At 43.2% G+C, this 20,023-nt stretch overlaps 1 protein-coding gene across 1 annotated transcript in view; it reads right to left on the bottom strand.

Annotated features, from left to right (window-relative positions):
- Window positions 1-20,023, bottom strand: part of HS1BP3 (HCLS1 binding protein 3) — a gene marked incomplete at both ends in the record, with an annotated part of 50,357 nt that overhangs the window by 25,042 nt on the left and 5,292 nt on the right. Inside the window, 3 exons of the mRNA XM_081997089.1 lie at window positions 4,804-5,017; window positions 7,783-7,990; window positions 18,322-18,487. Coding sequence (XP_081853215.1) covers window positions 4,804-5,017; window positions 7,783-7,990; window positions 18,322-18,487 — 588 coding nt within the window. The remainder of the gene's footprint in view (window positions 1-4,803; window positions 5,018-7,782; window positions 7,991-18,321; window positions 18,488-20,023) is intronic.

The raw sequence follows: 20,023 nt of genomic DNA, 5'->3' as shown, positions 1-20,023 counted from the left end.
CCTGCAAGGGCTGCGGAGGGCTGATGGAGGCAGGAAAGAAAAGCATAGGAAAAGGTGGGTTCTCCCAAGCTGGTGAGCGAATATTACCTCAGAAGTTGATTGCAGCTGAAGAAATGCATACACACGGCTGCTGCATGCGTTAACCCATGAAGCACTCAAAGTCCTTTTGCAAAATTTTTGCTGCTTTGTTCAGAGGAGTTGGTTCTGAGTTACTTTAATCAGCTGCTGTCTCAGGTTTATTGGAGTAAACTCAATACAAGTACTAAATTCAGTTGTTTTAACTATAAAGTCAGAGGAGAACGATGCTAAAGCTCTTGGCTTCAGCCTACAAACAATAAAACTACATAGTTCATCCACAGAGGGAGGAGACAAAACCCAATTCAGTTACCGTGATGTGTTTTTTAAACTGTTTTAAGATTCAGAGATAGAAATGCCTAACTTGATCCTCATTGGATCAAGTGAAAAAATCCACAACCGGTTGCCTGAATTCCCTACAGAAAGCAAGAAAGCAAGGTTCCCTAAGGAACCCTCAGGGCAGACTGGGAGCAAACATGGCAGCAGGCAGAAAGCTAACCCCTGTGGGCAGAGGAGCTCAGGGCCACACTATTTTTTTTAGTAACTACTTCACACCCTGGGTCTGAGCGCAAGACCTCAGTGTGACAATTCAACTGTTAGCACAGTCCCTGGCACCCTCCTGGCATGGGACAACCTGCCTTCTCCTAAACCATCCTACTCATTGCCCAGGAGGCAGCACAAGCCAGCAGCCATTTCCAGTGGGCATTCTGGATGCAGCAAACCTAATCTGGAGGACAGGAGAACGTAACAGTATAGACATGGCCAGACACTGCCCAGTCAGCCTCAGCCAACGTGCCCTGGCATGGCTGAGCTGACTAGTGTTGATGCTGCTCAGGATTCCTGCTTCACACATCTCTCTCCACTCCATGCAAATCTTCTCTCAAACCACCGGCAAAGTACACCTTTTTTCCATTGCAAAATTTTCAGCAGTATCATCAAGAATACCCTAGCTGCGGACAAATAGCTCCTCCATCTTGTGGCTGTCTTCCATGCCTTTCCCTTCAGAGGATTAGCCTCTTTCAGATTCTTGGTTCTTTCATTCCTGAAGGCATTCCACTTGGAGAAACCCCTGCAATTGTGACTAGCCACACAGTAATATTCTGTAATTTACCAGGAAAATCCTTTAAAATACATCAGTGTTAAAAGATATTGCACCTTTAAAAACCCAGGTGTATTGTAAAAGCACCATTAGGTGCTACATATCTGATTTCCCACTTAGAAAGGAATCAAAACATTTTAACAAAGGGATATTCTAATGATGGTGGCTTACTAGAAAAAAATAAAAAGAAAAAAAGACATGCTGACTTTAAAAAAAATGGTTTGGTTACGAGAGCCTTGTGACTTACAAGTCGCTGTACACTTACTCTGCCCAAGAAAAATGAAATAGAGCTAAAAATGTGCCACTGCTATAAGTGAGTACACTCTATTCATTCCCTGCTGCACAGCTGATGTCAAAGGACCACCTCACTCAGTATTAGGAGTGCTTGTTCTTACAGGACCTTTATATTCTGTCCAAAGCTGAAAAGATTTCTGCAAATGTCCACAAAAACTTGCACAGTAACTGGTGACAATACAGTGGAATAACAATACTCTAAACCATCAAGAAAAGAGTAGGAGAAGAGGAGAAAGTACACTCCTCAAAAATGTATTTCAAATGAATTTCAACACTGCACCCCACAAATGTAACCCATTTTTGAGCACGTTTTATTCTAGGAAGAACCAGGCCTGGCAGAAAAAGAAAAAAAAAAAAAAAGGAGGGGGGATGTTAAAAGCTGAAAACTTCATCAGAAACATGTATTATGTTTTTTGAAATGTTCCTGATCTGGACAAGAAAAAAAACACAGTTTTTCTATTGTTAAGAATCCCTGACATGGCCCAAGATCACCCTGCTAACACAGAAAGGAAGCTTTTGGGCATGAGAATCATGTAGTGAAGAAACACAAAGTTTGGAGACCATCATGTATACTCACTAAAGCTGAGGAGCAAACTGCCAAGTGAGTCGCCCACCAGACATGAAAGAGCAACTCAGACACAGCTTTGAACGCAAGGGAGAGAATCAGCCCAGCTGGGATGTCTCCTCCAGGCAGAAGGAACCAGACCATTATGAGCTTCCACCTGGATGATCACCAGCAATACAAAACCAGAAAAAAGACCCTAGTTTAGCATTTTACCCTTAAGGCCAGTACATTTAACTGGATATCTGTTGGTTCAGCAGCACAGCAGCAGTGCTGGGCCAAATCCAAGTGAAAGCCTCCTGGCCCAGGAGGAAAAGTTGTTACCAAATGAAGCGTGCTGACAACATATGGAGGCCTGTGCTACTGGAGTAGTTTCATCCTCATCCAGAAAGAAAAAAACCTGTAAGATTATGCCAAACACATGATTCAATTTAGGTCAGAGCTCTGCTGCTCAAAGCACCCCGGCCACCGATACTGCTTGGAATGGACTGGCTTGTTTCAGTGCTGACTTTACAACCTTTCAAAGGTTTTTCACAAGGGAAAGGATCATGGATTTTTCTACTTTTTTTAACCTGAATTTATTATGCATTAGGGAGCAGTTTACTACTAAACATATCCCTCCAGTCTGCATCATTTCCTTTTTTATTCATCCCCATCCCACAGTAACTTGAAGCACATCTGAAGCACTAAAGCTGTGAGGCCTGTGAGCTCCCTCTTTAAAGCATGTAAGCACCCAAGATTTTAATGGGCATAGAAGACACCCTAAAATGGTGACCCAAGAAATGCCCATCCGCTGACAGCTGCCGTTGGTGTCTTACCTAGACATCCACTACTAGATGGCATAAAACTGGGATACGATGCTTCTATCTAATCTGATCTCCATTGATGTGAACTGAAAAGATCTTCCATGGAAGCAGAGTGAGTTACAGGAGAATACAGACAATGTAAAATGATATTCAGGATTGTTTCCACTTTCATGCCTCTGCCTCGACACTGTACATGTGAGATTTGCAAAAATAATAATAAATACATATGGAGATTTTTTTATTGATAGCCAACCACTGGTTTAGGGTTAAAAACATCTGACTTCATAACATGTCATGCTGCAGCTCTGTACCAGTAAAGACCACACTTCTTATATAAATGAAGTTATTCTGATTCAGTAAGAATTCTGTTCTCGAAAGGCATGGAAGCAATAAACTAAACGAGGATTAAATACCAGATCCTGTCATCCTTCAATGCATGAAAAGACCAAAATAATCAAGACTTTCAAATGCTATGTCAAACTGTGCAGAGCAGAAAAGCAAACTTCTTGCTTATTTTGGCACAGCAAGTTCTTTACAGCTTCTACTTGTTGTAACTCGGAAAATACAACATTGCATTTGCTAACCCAATAGATCATTTTCCTATCCAAAAAAGGACAGCTTCTTTTGTAAACTTACCAACTAAGGACCATTTTGTGGGAAGTACTGCTTTATCTAACTTCTCATTGTAAATAGTTATTTAACTTTTTAAAACTCTTCTTCAACAAAAGAATAATTTTGATGCTTAGTAATGAAGCACATGCTTTGTCAAAAGAATAATATTTAAAGTTTTATGGTGGTATGTAAAGGATTAAATACTTTGAGTAAAAAGGATGCTATCTGGACATCAACAATTACATATCATTGTAAGGGCAGGATTTGGACCAAAGTCTAAATGGTGCTTCCAGTATTAATCATTGTAGTTGACGCTAAGTTGGGTCAACTAAGTGTGGGAGACTACAGCGTAGAGCCTGGAGTGAATGATCCCCTTGGAAGTGATTCAAGGTGATTGGGAAACATCAAGAGAGGGCTCTGGCTTGTTACTATCAGTTACTGCCTATTGCTATGAAGCAGCATTTTGAAAGCACTGTCTGGGTCCAAGACAAAGAACATTCAGTAGTGGCTGGCGACTGTGGGTGGCTGGAACAATTCAGTTGAATCAGTCAGTGCTTACTGAAGATCAAGAACAGCTAAGCCTTTTCTACTTGGGCATCTAAAGCCTGAGACACCCTAAAAAAAGTAGTCACTACTCATGATCCCAGCTACTGAGAAACTAAATTTGCTTTCAGGCTTCAGTAGTTAGAAATGTTTTTGGGAATTAGGGAGAAATTCCATCTTGAAGTGAAGAAAATAACTGTCTGAAAATTATTGGACAGGTAAGCAAACCCAGATACTAACATCAGCAAGCTTTGATTCAATTATTGCTTCTCAAGCTGTTACTGCTTATGCCTTAGTGGCATTTAGCATGTGACACCTTCAGATAAGGGAAGAAGGAAAGAAAAGTCTATGCGTGAACAGCATGACTGAAACGTTGGATCTTTTGGTCTTTACACTGCTACAACTTTACCTCCTTGTAGACACAAGTGAGCTCAAAAGCAGTTCCAGACCCTGTAAACACCAGTGTACTCCAGAACGACACATCCAATGGACCCTGGTGGCTTTACATTTTGTGGTGGGACCCTGCAGTGTCCACTGAAGTGCCTACTGTAGCTAAGACTGTTATGAAGGCATTCACAATGTCCCTCTGTCACTTGGATTTCCTGAGGAACGCACTAAAGAGGCACGACAAAGTCTCCTCCTTCTACTGAGACACCTCCTTCGTGAACTGCAGAGACCTCCTCCTCTGCGAAATTCAGTTGAAAGTGGTCAATGTTATAAAATGATGGGATGAGGGGACAGTGACATAGAACAGCCATATTTATTTGGAAAACTAGGCTAAAAACTACGTAACAAAGGCACTACCAGCATACCTGATTATACCAAGAGGATCTAAATCTTCTTCCTCTTCTTCCTCTTCTTTTTTCTCCCCTTTTTTGGCATTTTCCACTGATGAAAGATGTGGGATTAAGTCAGGTGTCGTCTCTTCTTTGAAAAAATCCAATGCCTCATTTTCTTCATCTTCCTTCTCCTTGTCATCAGGAATGTTTTTACCCTTGAAGTCAATGGCACTAGTAGATTTTGTTCCTGCAAAATACAATAATGGATGCAAAACTGAATACACAGGATAACAACTATGTTTTATTTAATACCTTGCACCTGTTCCTGATGGTTTTGTTTGGGGAATGAAGGACACAATCAGCTTTTGTGAAACTCTTTCAACATTCCTGGCTGTCCCTTCTATCCACTGGTGTGTCATTATGTGTATGATCTGTTTACTGATTTAAAGTAGTTAAGTAGAGAAAGACAGAGGAAGTGAACTTTATCAGAGATGTAGCAGAGCATGTCTAATTTGCTTATTTATGTTCCTTCTTTAGTCAATAGAAACAATAGAATTTCCACGTGATGATTCATCCCATCCAAATAAAGTTGCCTGAGCAGGAGTTTCCCTCTGAAGTGCCTGTTACTCTCCACTGGCTACAGAGAGGCCGTAAATACTCTGCTTAGATGTAGGTAGCCAACTTTCACATAGCTAGTTGAGATTAAGTCAACTTTTTGTTACTAATTTAATTAATTTGGGCAAAAATTAGAGCACTGGATAGCATGAAAAAGTTTCCACAGCAGCTCTTCAATTTACACTCAAAAATTCTAACCAGAATTTTTAGCCAGAAGTTCTAACTCTCTTCAGTATGCAAAATCCATCCAACTGAGCAAATTCACCAAACGGAAACATGTGCTTTGACCGAGCCTTCTCACTATACCTGTTATATGCAAAGCCCAGGAGAATGAAGAGAGAACTATTCCGTACTGTGGAGCCTCTGGATGTTCAGGAAAGCGATTTAAAATAATGAGACTAGCTAAAATAGGCTAGTGAAAACCATAATGGATAGAATTCACGGTTTCATCCTTTTGTCTGTTAAAGTAACATGGCATGGGAGACTCATCTCACCCAGCTGTTCACACTCTCATCTGCTAAGTAGATGAGCCAGGGTAGACTTAATTGACTAAATGTGGGTGTCTACACTGAGCAAGTGGTCTTATGCTCCCCTTATAGGCAAGAAAGTGCTGGTCAGGATAGGCAGTGAATGTTAGGATGCTGCTTATCTTATCCCCACAGTAATCTGTGTTTTACCATGTTGATTCTCCCTAAACACCCCTGAGTATATCGACTATGTCTCCACAATCTGTAAGGAAAGTGTACACAACTAGCTTGAGGTTCTGCAGTTCATGTACTGAATTTTATATGGTTTGGTAGGGTGAGACATATCATTCTAAGGCAGATTTCAATCACAGAATCACAGAATCACAGAATCATTAGGTTGGAAAGGACCTTCAAGATCATCAAGTCCAACCATTAATCCAGCGTCACCATGTCCCCTAAACCATGTCCTGAAGCGCCACATCCATACGTTTTTTGAACACTTCCAGAGATGGCGACTCCATCACCTCCCTGGGCAGCCTGTTCCAATGCCTGACCACTCTCTCAGTGAAGAAATTTTTCCTAATATCCAGTCCAAACCTCCCCTGGCGCAACTTGAGGCCATTTCCTCTTGTCCTATCACTAGTTACTTGGGAGAAGAGACCAACACCCTCATCGCCACAACCCCCTTTCAGGTAGTTGTAGAGAGCGACAAGGTCTCCCCTCAGCCTCCTCTTCTCCAGACTAAACAACCCCGGTTCCCTCAGCCGCTCCCCATAAGACTTGTGCTCCAGACCCCTCACCAGCTTTGTTGCCCTTCTTTGGACAGGTCACATTATTTGCACCCAATCTGTCCATAGTATAAAGACAGTCCAGACTAATTCAGCTGTAGACACATGCACCATGGTTAGGTTAATCTGCACACAAAGGTTAATCAATGTGAATTCTGAATTCTCTGTGCAAGGGGTCTACTTTAAAGAGGACAATGCCAGGGAAAAAAAGAAAAAAACCCACAAACACTTCAAAACCTTATTAGGAAAATGATTTTGCCAAATATTATGCAATTTCCCCCCCTCTTGACTTTAGGAAGCTCCCAGTCTCACAGAACTTCTAATCTGGCCACACTTGACACTTTTGCAAAATCAGCTGTTCACACATGGTGACCTGCTAGCACCTTGCAACTTCACTTCCTTAAAACTAACGCTATACCAAGAATCCTGCACAGCACCAGGCTGGAGTATTCCCTGCTCAGTAGCTCTCAGCTGAATTAAGAGCAGAGAGCCCATCTGTTCCATTCATTCAGTGACTCCCTGCTATGCCCAAGGAGCATAAGAAAGGAACTGCATGAATCTCTGGAACAGGCAGCAAGGGCTGGACATGAGGTTAAGGAAAATTAAAAAATAAAAAAAAAAAAAAAAAGGAGGTTTAACTAATAAATAATCTGTGTTTTATTCAAATCTTTCTCAGAGTCAATAATTTGTTTTAGGACCCTCTTCAGTAAGGCCTAACTATTTTATTAGGAATGAAAACCACACAAAACATGGAAGAGCTGATCACTAAAGGAGACCCTGCACTGTCCCTTTAGGGTTCATCTCTCCATTGACAATATATGATCATTTAGCCTTCTGAACTTACATGTTCTGAATCACAGCTTAGGAATATGTCTAAGGGAGATCAGAAACAGTGGGATAGAAATCTTCAAAGCAAGCACTGTGTTATCATCACTTCATTGTGAATGAGGCATGTGTCCACTGAGAGGAGGGGAAAACACTAGCAAACATGACTATGCAGCACTGTAAATGCACAAGAGGATATTTTCAGTGACAGCCTTTATTCTGGCATTCTCTAATTTTTGACTACCTGAGTCAAGAGCTTAATAACGCTTTTATCAAGCACATTCATGGGAGAGGGGACACTCACATCTTCTAGTTACCTAAAAATTCCAGTAACTCAGGACTCGTTGCTAGATCTTCATCTTTTGAGATGAATTTCATGATATCATTGAACACAGCTCTTCGTTCACAGATGTCAGATTCCCCCACGAAGAGAACTTTTCTAGGCAAGAGCGGAAGAGAAGCCTTTGGATATCGTGCCACCAGTCTCTGGTAGAGCTCCTCTATCTCACTGTACTTCTTGGAAACCTGCAACGAAACAGGCTGCCTGGGTAAGTGTCTTTACATGAGCAGCAAAGCAGCAGTTTAAGCACTATGAAACATTAACCCTCAAAACTGAAGTGGAAAAACATGTATTACCAAGGAGCTTTACCTACAGCCTAGTAAAAGCCTGTTGTCTACAGACTGAATCCGCAAGCATTGTTGCTTGTCTTCTAATTCTGTTATTAAAGTCTGCTCCCTCATGGAATTGAAGTTCATTGCCAGATACCCAGTGTCCATTTGTCTGACTCGTCAACTAATGAAATCCTGGGAAGGTCACTGCTCCAGATACTTTTCTCTGACAGCAAAAATCCTTGTCCACTAAAAACGAGCTATACGGTGCCCAGCCCTGAGAGGTGGAAGGGAAAAGAAGTGCAGACAGGTAAGTATCTGATGGAGAAAGCAGCCTGAATCTTTTCACCATGGAGCCAGAAGACCCATTGCTCAGCCCTGGTGGGCTTCAGCACCCTTCTGAATGTTAAGGCCTAAAAAACTGGCACATTTGCTGCCCTGCAAAGCACTTAATACAGAAACTGAAGGGCAAAGACCTCACCTGACCCCTGACTGTTCAGTTTATCCATGAGAAAATAAAAAACAACAACTTAGCCACGGCCAAGTTCTCCATCTTAGGGAGAAGATGCCAACAGCGGAGTCATTCCTTCTGCAGACAAAGACAGGAAGCCTGAGGAGAAATAAGGCCCACGATATTATAAGGAAAGCCATAAACATAGGAATGCTGGCTAGAAACGGTGTGGCTTCTATGCCACATTAAACTTTGAATTCAGAACCTTAAAAAATCAACACACAAAACCCACACAAACAAAAGACTATCTCTAAGTGACATTACAGGCACAATGGAGAGTGACTGTCATGCTCTGCGACTGTGGTATTATACAGACAATATATTCATCATGACCCTCCATAGCTCCATAATCTATGAATATGTTTCAATGAATACAGTTAAATATTAAAAAAAAGTCCAAAAAAATAGTGCTAGTGGAGTGTGTATGGCACAGATCCTCTACTACAGCTCCTGTAACACATGTTGGTGAAGTGGGTCCTAATTAATACTGCAACATAAAAGATGAAGAGACTGAAGCAGCACATCTTGAGATGGAAGAAGGCAAAGTTCTTCCACCAACACAGTGATAAAAGGAAGTCAACCCAACAAAAAGCACAGAAGGGAAACGAGTTATAGATTAACCCAGAATCCATAAACTGCATCTATACTAGCAAAATAAACAGTATCAGGCATATTCCCAGGCACTGGAACCTGAGACTGTCTATTAGGAACCTTACAGTGTCTACTGGAACCTGACAATGTCTGGCACAGTTTTGACTCTGGGCAGCTAGCACTCCCGCAGCTAATTTTTCAGCCCAAGATTTAGCCTGGTGCAGAGACCACACAGTAACCAGTTTGGGTACCAATGCCCATTGCAGATGGTAAGAAAGTTCCATACTACAGAGGCAGCCAGACTGTGCCAGCTGCCCTCCAGGCCAGAGAACAGGTCCTGGCATTAATAGACACACCTTTACTAGTTTAGTAAATTAGACAGAGGCATAAAGAATAACAACCACCTTAGCTTTCATACCTCCCTGCCTTTTGCAGTAATTATCAACCAAGCTAGCTGTTTTGAAAAATATTTGCATTTCAGCTGTACAATCCTCACTACAGGTTCAGTGTCCAGTCACAAAAGGCAAGCAGCTCTCTAAGAAAGATATGAAGTACAAATCAAAACCTGTGTCAACAGGGGAATGATAAACAAGAATTTTAGACTTGGCTACTGTAAGCAATACAGGTAAGCGTGTACAGGATCTGACATGCAATTCAGTAGCCAAGCACTAAAGTGGTGGCAATAAAGAGATGTTCCCTTTGAAAGACACCCCAAAAAGAGAGAGGAAAGCAATTCTGGAATTTCTGAATAGCTGTACATTTCTAGTTTGCTAGGTCCCAGTAGTACTCTGAACAGGGTATGCTACCAGAGCCCCTCCCAAAATTACTGTGTAAGCACAAATGTAAGGGCAGTGAGGAGTTCATTGGTACTTTTTCAAAAGAATAAACAATATTATCCTCCACCCAGGAAAAAAAAAATCAAGTCTGATTTGTGAAAAATGTTTAACATCTAATTAATTTCAATAATAAATAACAAATTAATGTGTGAAAGCATTACAAGACAGCAGCCAATCAACAAGGCTATGCCAAAACAGCTTTAAAATACTCAAAAAGTATTTCTTTCCCCACTTAATTTTCATTCCTCCTTTATCAAACTCTGTAAATTATTCATAAATCTCAATTTATGTCTATTTACACAAGTGAACCTAAAGTAAATGCACACCCTCGCATTCTATCGCTAATTAAGCCTTTGTGAATCTGCGTGGGCTTTGAACACCGCCACCAACCATAACACATGACACAGCATACAAAGTGTGATAACACTATATCCAAAGCATACTAATACGCTACCCAAAAGCCTGCAGCACACCGTGCGAGCTGATTTCCAGCAGTGTGGGGATGCCCTCTGCTGGGATAACCTACCACACAGGCAAGATGTTAAACCTCCAGCCTAAACCATTCCCCAATTACCTAAGCCCAGTGCTGGCCCCTGCAAGCCCTTACCAGTTGAGGTTCTTCACCTGCTGTCCCTCTGCCTCAAACCCCGGCTGCTGCTGGGTCTTCTACCTCTTCGCTCAACACTACTGACATCTTTACTTTCATTTTGGTGCTGGAAATGCATCAGTAAGACTGGCTGAATCCAGAGTGAATCCACAACCTCAGACTGATGCATTGAGAATCAGAGAACCACAGAGTGGTTTGGGTCAGAAGTGACCTTTAAAGATCCAACCCCCTGCCATGGGCAGGGACATCTTCAACTAGATCAGGTTGCTCAAAGCTCCATCCAGACGGACCTTGAATACTTCCAGGGATGGGGCATCCACAGCTTCCCTGGGCAACCTGCGGCAGTGTCTCACCACCCTCATAGCAAAAAATTTCTTCCTTATGTCTAATCTAAATTTACCTTCTTTCAGTTTAAAACCATCGCCCCTTGTCCCATCACCAGGACCTGCTAAAAAGTCTCTCTCCATGTTCCTTAGAAGCCCCCTTTTAAGTACTGGAAGGCTGCAATAAGGTCTCCCCAGAGCCTTCTCTTTTCCAGGCTGAACTACCCCAACTCTCTCAGCCTGTCCTCAGAGGAGAGCTGTTCCATCCCTCAGGTCATCATTGTGGTCTCCTCTAGACCCGTTCCAACAGGTCCATGTCTTTCTTTTACTGGAGACCCCAGAGCTGGATGCAGCAGCACAGAGGCAACGCAGGGGCCTTACACAGCACCGGCCAGATCTCGCACAACGTATTTTCTCAGGTTGAATCCCACGCATCACACAGAGCATTCTCACACCTTTCCAGTCAGGAAGCATTACTTTGCCGTGACTATTTTGGACCTTTTCAATTTGACATCCTCTGACAATTTTCCAGGAGGAAGGTGTATCAGCATGTAAAAAAATTAAATCTTGCCTGGCTACCACTCAGAACCTTTTGAAAAGAGCTGATGGATCCTATGGCCCAAAATGTCAGGATAAAAAATAAATGCTGCTCCAAAAACCATTTTATCAAACCTATTAAGCAAAGAAAGTGGCATTTGATTAATATTCAAATGTTATTCTTCTGCTACCTGTAATTCCTCCACGTCTTGATCCTGCAATTACCCTCTCCACCTCCATGCCTCTAACTAAACTCTGTGAATACTGTTGAGCTAAACCCCCACCACCTGTAAGTCAGCCTGGGTACATGCACTTCAAGGAGTTCTGTCAAGTCACAATATCAAAGGCTCAATCTACTTCACTTCAAAAGAGTTAATCATGCAAATACAGCAAAGCATGTGCGTATTTGCCAGGTCAAGACCCTATCTGCCTGTAACAATTAACATCCAAAATAGAACTGAAAGAGAGACAGGGATGGGTTAAGTATTTTTTGCACCAGGAACGAATAAGTCGAATATGATCAAATATAGCTAGAAGCTTAAGAAGCCACTGGGAAGATCGAAGTGAAAGCCTGAAGTTTGCTGCTAATCCCTCAAATCTCGTGCATGTGCCTTGCCCCCTTCTTCAGGAGAACCTCATGCATGAAAGTACACACACCAGAATGCCTGTAGGATACGAGCCTGGGACTCTCAGATGTGTGTAGGAGAATTTGATTTTACTCAGTATTAATGGGATTTCATGCCTCCTTTCCCTAGGCTTCTTTTAATGCCCCATTTCTGACCTCACGCTTATCTTCATATGCTTTATATTGACTGCAAGGATTTCAACAAAACTGACAGCTCAGGGCTAACTCAAGCCCTTTGGTCAGTCAATGCACACTAGTGAAAAGCACTCTTGATTTTATAGTATTTCATTAAATACTTAAGGCCACTGTGCCTTTCTTTTTACAAAGCCCACTTCTTAACACTGTCACAAAATGGAGGTACAGCAGCATTGTCCTCTATACAACCACCAGCTTTGGATTCATAAATCAAAAGTGTCCCTTCTCATAGACAGCACAAGTGAGGCTTTCACTTGTAGACTCCCAATTCAGGCCATACCAGATTAATGTTGCTTGGTGACCTCACGGGTATGAATTATGGTAGTGTTTAATTACATGACTGCATGCTGTTCTCCCCACCTGTTTTGCCCAGCAGAAGAGCAAGCACTCCAGTATTTCTTTTTAATCAACATGAATTCTTAACGGCTCCTGAACCTATTGCTACACTTAGCAGGGTTTTTTTTTCCCCCTCTCACACCACAGAGGTTATACTGTGAAGGAATTTATCTTCACAACACACCCGTATGGTCAGGAAATAGCAACTCCAGTGCACAGATTTTGAGGCCCACAGAAAGAAGGACAACATATGCAAACAGGCAATGATGAAAACATAGATGAATACACGCCCACATACTTACACTCCCTCATTTTATGAGATGAAGACAGTTCTATAGTAAATTCCTCCCCAGAATGTGGTATGCCTGTCAACCACCAGTAGTTATTTGTTCAGCTTTGAAAAAGAAAGAACTTAACAAATGTAACTTGTAAAAAAGAAGCAATTAAACTGGGCACAGGCAGAAGAGAAGGCACTATAGACCGGTGGATTTTGAATACGGCTAGGAAGAGAGAAGTTAATTGCTAAAAAGGTAAGGTGTGGCTTTTAAGATAAATAAAGTCTTTTCTTCTCACAGAAAATGGCAGGTCTACAGGCAATAATTGTATCTTCCCTTTGCAGCAATACCTCTGGTGCAGTACCAAAGATAAAACCAATTTCAGTGTTTCAAAAGGGCATAAGGATTCTGACCTTTCAAAGAAATGCAGTTGAGTTTTCCTTCAATTATCAAATGTAACCTCAAGGTTAAGCAGTTCTACAACCCATTTGCCCTATTTTACAAATGGCATTTTTAAATTAAAAAATCCTTCCAGTTTTTAAGAATTTAGTTCTGAAAGTCATCACAGAACTGAATTTCTTCTTCTGTTAATGCTTCAGAAACATTTCAATTAGAAACGCTATGATACTGATTTTGCATAGTCCCATTACGGCTGGGGAACTGGATTGCTCAGACCCACAGTAAAGGCTAGTAACTCCCCAGGTTAGATCTGAAATCTCTTTTTGATGTTCATCTGGTTTTGGTCATAGGCCCTTAACATATCTCGATCCAGTGTGGTCTAAATCACAGCCCAGAGGTCACAGCTAGCTTAGAGGATGCTTCTGTCCTGCTCACCATCTTTTTCCAGGGGATATAGAGAAGCTATTTGAGTAATAAATGCTGCTCAATCACATCGCTGCCTGCAGCTGCTCATGCCTAACGCACAGAAAGCCAGTTTCGCTGCTGCCATGTAGGGTGTGAGAGTGTGGAGGGCAGTCACTTCAGCTGGAAAAAGGTGAAAGAACAGCTGGACAAGGAAAATCAATTTAGCTAATATTTCAGGGAGAAAAAGAGTAGAAGGAGGATGAAGAAAAAATAAAGACAACGGGTCTCAAAACACAGACCTGGCTCCTGAGGCAGCCAAAATTGGAATAACATATCCAAAGCCAATGAAAATTCTACTACATCTACCCATCTCCTCTAACCCACCTGTCATCTCAGCACTGTGGCACTGGGTCCTTCCCCCAGCCTCTCAAATCTGATAATTTCAACAACAGCAAAAATAAGTTTCCTCTCTCATCCTGCTCGCATACTTGGGAAGGCAGAACAGGCACACGGTTGTTTCTTTCTCCTCCTTCAGACGTCTCCCCTCACTCCCCCCATTACAAATCCCATGTGTTGGACAGAATTCACAGAAACATTAAGGTTGGAAAAGACCTTTAAGATCATCAAGTCCAACCATAAACCCAACACCACCGTGCACACTAAACCATGTCCTGAAGTGCCACGTCTAAATGTTTTTTGAACACTTCCAGCGATGGTGACTCCACCACCTCCCTGGGCAGCCTGTTCCAATGCCTGACCACTCTCTCGGTGAAGAAATTTCTCCTAATATCTAGTCTAAACCTTCCCTGGCGCAACTTGAGGCCATTTTCTCTCGTCCTGTCGCTAGTTACTTGGGAGAAGAGACCAACACCCACCTCACCATAACCCCCTTTCAGGTAGTTGTAGAGAGCGATGAGGTCTCCCCTCAGCCTTCTCTTCTCCAGACTGAACAACCCCAGCTCCCTCGGCCAATCCTCATAAGACTTGTGCTCCAGATCCCTCACCAGCTTCATTGCCCTTCTTTGGACACACTCAAGCACCTCAATGTCCTTCTTGTAGTGAGGGGCCCAAAACTGAACACAGGATTCGAGGTGTAGCCTCACCAGTGCCAAGTCCAGGGGCACGATCACTTCCCTACTCCTGCTGGCCACACTATTGCTGATACAGGCCAGGATGTTGTTGGCCTTCTTGGCCACCTGGGCACACTGGTGGCTCTTGTTCACCTGGCTGTCAGCCAACACCCCCAGGTCCTTTTGCACCGGGCAACCTTCCAGCTACTCTTCCTCAAGCCTGTAGCGTTGCATGGGTTTATTGTGACCAAGTGCAGGACCCGGCACTTGGCCTTTTTAAACCTCATACAGTTGACCTCAGCCGATCGATCCAGCCTGTCCAGATCCCTCTGCAGAGCCTTCCTGCCCTTGAGCAGACCAACACTCCTGCCCAACTTCGTGTCATCTGCAAACTTACTGAGGGAGCACTCGATCTCCTCATCCAGATCATCGATAAAGACATTAAACAAGACCGGCCCCAAAACTGAGCCCTGGGGAACACCGCTTGTGACCTGCTACCAACTGGATTTAACTCTGTTCGTCACAACTCTCTGAGCTCGGCCATCCGGCCAGTTCTTTACCCAGCGAAGAGTAAACCTGTCTAAGCCATGAGCTGCCAGTTTCTCCAGGAGAATGCTGTGGGAGACGCTGTCAAAGGCTTTACTGAAGTCCAGGTAGACAATATCCACAGCCTTTCCCTCATCCACGAGGTGGGTCACCTGATCATAGAAGGAGATCAGGTTGGTCAAGCAGGACCTGCCTTTCATGAATCCAATGCTGCCCAATGACCTGCTTTCATTACCTGCTGCCCAATGAAACCTCATCCTTCTCTACTATTCCCCAGGCGCCTGGTTCTCTTACATGTCACCTGCAAACTCTCCAGGGAAGGGTCGCAGTTCTTGTTTGTGCTGGTACAACATCCAGCAGAACATGGCACTATGCAAGACACTACGGGTGCAACTCACCTCACCTGGCAGCCATGGGGTTGGGATTTGCCTCCAGGTTAAGACAACTGCCTATATGCAGGAAGCGTCTCAGTTGTCATGACAGTCACTACGTTTTGGCAAGATGCAGCTGAACTCACCTGAACACAGGCAGCTAGTGGTACCTCGAATCGTTTATAGAATCTCACCTCGCTCTGTTCCAGGATGGTGCCAATGCCTTTATGTCCTGTGTCACATCTGCCAGCCCTGTGCAGACATCTAGGATAACTTAGGGTTTCACAAATGGTACCAGCCATGTACATTAAGCAAAGTGGATTCCCCCACACCGAACACACTCAACTGCATTCTTCTGAACAGCATTGCACTGACTGGGATAGGGAGCTTAGAAATCCGCTGCAAATGTAGACATCTAATCATAGAGAGCAGATTGTTCTGTGTAAAGACAGGCATCTCATGCCATCTGAGATGCTCTGGGGTATCCAAAGGGCTTGTGTGGGGCAGGCAAATATCACATAGGACCTATGGGAGACCCACAATCTTCTGAAGGCTAGGTGGAAAATCCCAGAGCACTGCCGGTGTATAGACAGTGAGTTGTGTGCAACTCAACTAAGCCTTAAGCATTTTAGCCTAGAGTTGAAGCCCCCGATCCCAGCTGTCTGTAGAATGCTTTCCCTTTATGGTCAAAGAAGAGCAGCATTTCCAGAGGATGAGTCACCTCATCCCCCTTCTCCCCATTGACCATAAAAGCTAGGACAGACCCAGATTAAAATATCCAATTTACGGAGAGATAAGTTAGGACAGGTGAATCCCTCTGTTCCTTCCAGTAATACATACAGAAAAGACCCATCGGAATGAATTGATGCAAGGCATTTATCCTTCAACCTCCCAGCTCAGGGTTTTAAATTACTCTCATACACCAAACTACATAATATATCAGACTTAGTCAGCTGAAAAAAAAAATGTATTTCATGAGACAAATGTTATTCCCGTCAGACTACACCAGTTTTCTCCTTCATGAAGAATGAAATGTCACGAGGTCTGACCAGAGAAGAAATCAGGAAGGTTCATTTCACTTGAGAAGAGAAACTAAGTGCTGAAAATCCTCCTAGAGAGAGTGGGCATGGGAACAGACAATCTCAGCAAGCAGGGTGGCCACAGCAGGAAGTCTGTTTCTCCTCTTTACCGACAAGTTGATTTTATCTACTTTTTCTTAAGGGAAGCAAAATCTTAGATGACAATAGCCCAGTTTAACACCTCAGGTTTAGTCAGGTTCTTTCTTGCACAGAGCTGCATGGAAATGTTATGTAATAAAGCAGGCACTGCTGCAGAAAAAAAGCAATTGAACATCCCTTCTCTTACCTGCCCATGTCTGGCCCTTCCCCTGTCCTAAAACAAACTTTAATGGGGCTGTGCAACTTTGCAGGCTCAAGAAACAGGTGTAAATTAGTACTAAATAACAAACTCCCAAATACCCATGTTTAGCCAGGACCGCTTCCTTAGCTGACATTACAGAATAGCCACAATGGCACACAGAAGGAAGCACTGCAAGAGCAAGAACAAGGAGGGAGAACAGAACAGACTCGTATGCCAGCGTTGCTGCTTTTACCATGGAGTTATATATAGCATAAGGAGTGCAATAAATGTATGAGATCTCCTCACCAAGCACCTCTTCACAACATTGACAGATGTGGTTTTATCTGCAAATTAGATTGTGTAAATATGCATTTAACAGCTATATTCTACGGAACATGAATTACACTAGGGCTAATGGTCTACCAGGTAACCACACACTCACATCACTCTGACATTACAGTTATCCCCAAAACATCTGAAGAGCAAATGTTCACAGCATGCCACAGAGTGCACCCTCTCAGAGTCCCTATATAGTCAATGGACAGAGAAATGCGCTTCTTAGGAGCGGTTCAGCAGACAGCTAAAGTAGAGCAAATGAAATGTACCCTAAATGTACCTTTTTCCATCGACTCAACATACAGTCCCAGGTGAGACAGCTCAAGTGGACATGCACATGCTATAGATGACTTAAAACAGGTGAAATGAATCTCATGTGCTGTGTTTTCAGACCTCTACTCTGCAGGTATCATGAAAAAGACAATCCAAGTCAATAACGTTTTATATGGACACTTCCTTGTCATACTCTCTTACTAAGGATTTTAAAAACCATGTCAAGGCTAACAGGTGAAGACTAACCTACTGCAAGGTTAATTCCTCTTATTGCCCCACACAATTCTCTCTCCATTCAAGTAAACTATTATATATTTATTTCATGTTTATGTACCAAGTCCCAGTGCTGATATGTACATTAGCGAAAATAATTTTGTAGCAGGACTTATAAAAAGCTTAACTGGTTTCTATTTGTTGGCCCATAATGCAAAATGCCTTAAAGGCAACCCAGTCATAGTTGCTTTGAGCTCTTGGAATAAAAAGTTCAGTTAATATATATATAATACTCCTATTACAGGAATGGTACAGACTCCTGTCATACTACGGACCTTGACCCTTGGCTGTGATGACAAAGTATCTGCCACATAAGGACCAAAAAAATCAAAGCTGATTAAGAAAGTGATCACTAACACAGCACTGATTAAACATTTACCATAAATTGAACTACATCTTCAGGCTTGTGCTTTGCTGATTTGAAGGCAGGCAGTCGGGTAACAACGACAATGTGATACTCTACATGGCCAGACATCATCTTCCCACGGATTTCCTGGTATTCCGGCACCGACAAATCCAGCCCCGTGTGCGTATTCTGAATTTGCCTAGGGAAGAAAACACAGGCAGAGTTCAGGCATTGGCACAGAGACTTTTAATTGACCCTCTCCGAGGGTCTAGTTCAAAGCTCAAGAAAGTCAGCGCAAAGACTCCCATTTCAGCATGTCGTGGTTTGGCCCCAGCCAGCGGCTAACCAACAGGCAGCCACTCGCTCGCCTCTCCCTGCCCAGATGAGATGGAGGACAGAATTGGAAAAAAACCTCATAGGTTGAGATAAAAACAGTTTAATAGGACAGCAAAGGAAGAGGAAATTATAACAATAATATGATGGATAAAGGAATACACAAAACCAAGTGACGCACAATGCAACAACTCCTTACCACCCGGTGACTGATAGCCCATCCCCGAGCAGCAATTCCCACCCCTCGGCCAACTCCAGTTCACACACTGGGCATGATGTTATCTGGAAGGGAATGTATCTGGAAGGGCTGGCTCAGCTGTTCTGGCCGTGCCCCCTCCCAGCTTCTTGTGCCCCTCCCCGCTGGCGGAGCGTGGGGAGCTGAACAGTCCTTGGCTGAGTGTAAGCACTACGACTGCTTAGCAGCAACTAAAAACACCAGCGTGTTACCAACGTTACCCTCATACCAACTCCAAAGCACAGCACTGTTCCAGCTATTAGGAAGAAAACTAACTCTCCCCCAGACAAAAGGACACAGCAGGACACCAGGCAAACCCTACCCCCACACTGCTCCTACTCTGCAACAACACAAATTTGGACACGGCCTGATTCCTATACTCTATCCCAAAGCACCTGCCACTTGCCACTGCAGACAAAGTGCCAGAAACACAGCATTTCTGGGAACAGAAGATGAGGATTCATTCAGAACAGGACTTGAAGGTGCTGCCCTACCTTCAATGAGATGAGAAGATCCCATGATCTCTCATCACAGCTTGTTTTGAAGCAAAGGTGTGTTCGCTACAATTCTCACTAAGCCCTATCCACCTCTCCTTTGATTTAAGACATCCCCAGGAATGGCAGAGACAATAGCTGAAAGAGACCACAAAAGACAGAAGGAGCTTGCTTGAGTGCAAGGACAACATGAGGTTCATAAGCGCCAACTAGGGAAGTAGATTAAAGCCTGAAATACAAAGAGAAGTTGCTCCACACAGTTTCCGCCTGAGGAGGTCCTTGAGCAAAATTAGACAAACATCTGTCAATCAGGATGGAGCAAGTTAAAGGAGTACATGATCTCTTTGCGCTGCCTTCTGGTCTTCACTGTCTGACTAACAGTCTTGTTGCCAAGTAGCAGAAAGGGCTAGTATTAGCTACTGGCTATAGCATCCCAGCTTTCCCACAGAAAATCCCACTGGAAACAAAACCACCTGTCCTTTCATAACCAGTTAAAGTAGAAAAAGAATCACAGCATTAACCTCTGAGAGCTGCCAACAGACAGAACCACCCACGGCTCCTCTTAGAGGAACATGCAACAAGGGTGCTGCTGCTGCAGTTTACTCAACACGTTTTCTTCTGAGAGCTTCAGATCCACTGAACCATGGCGTCACCTTCCTGTTGGATTCCCAGC

Source organism: Phaethon aethereus, assembly GCF_964289735.1.
Source record: "Phaethon aethereus genome assembly, chromosome: 3".
Lineage (NCBI taxonomy): Eukaryota > Metazoa > Chordata > Aves > Phaethontiformes > Phaethontidae > Phaethon > Phaethon aethereus.
The sequence above is the reverse complement of the archived record's forward strand: the minus strand, read 5'-3'. Positions and strand labels throughout refer to the sequence as shown.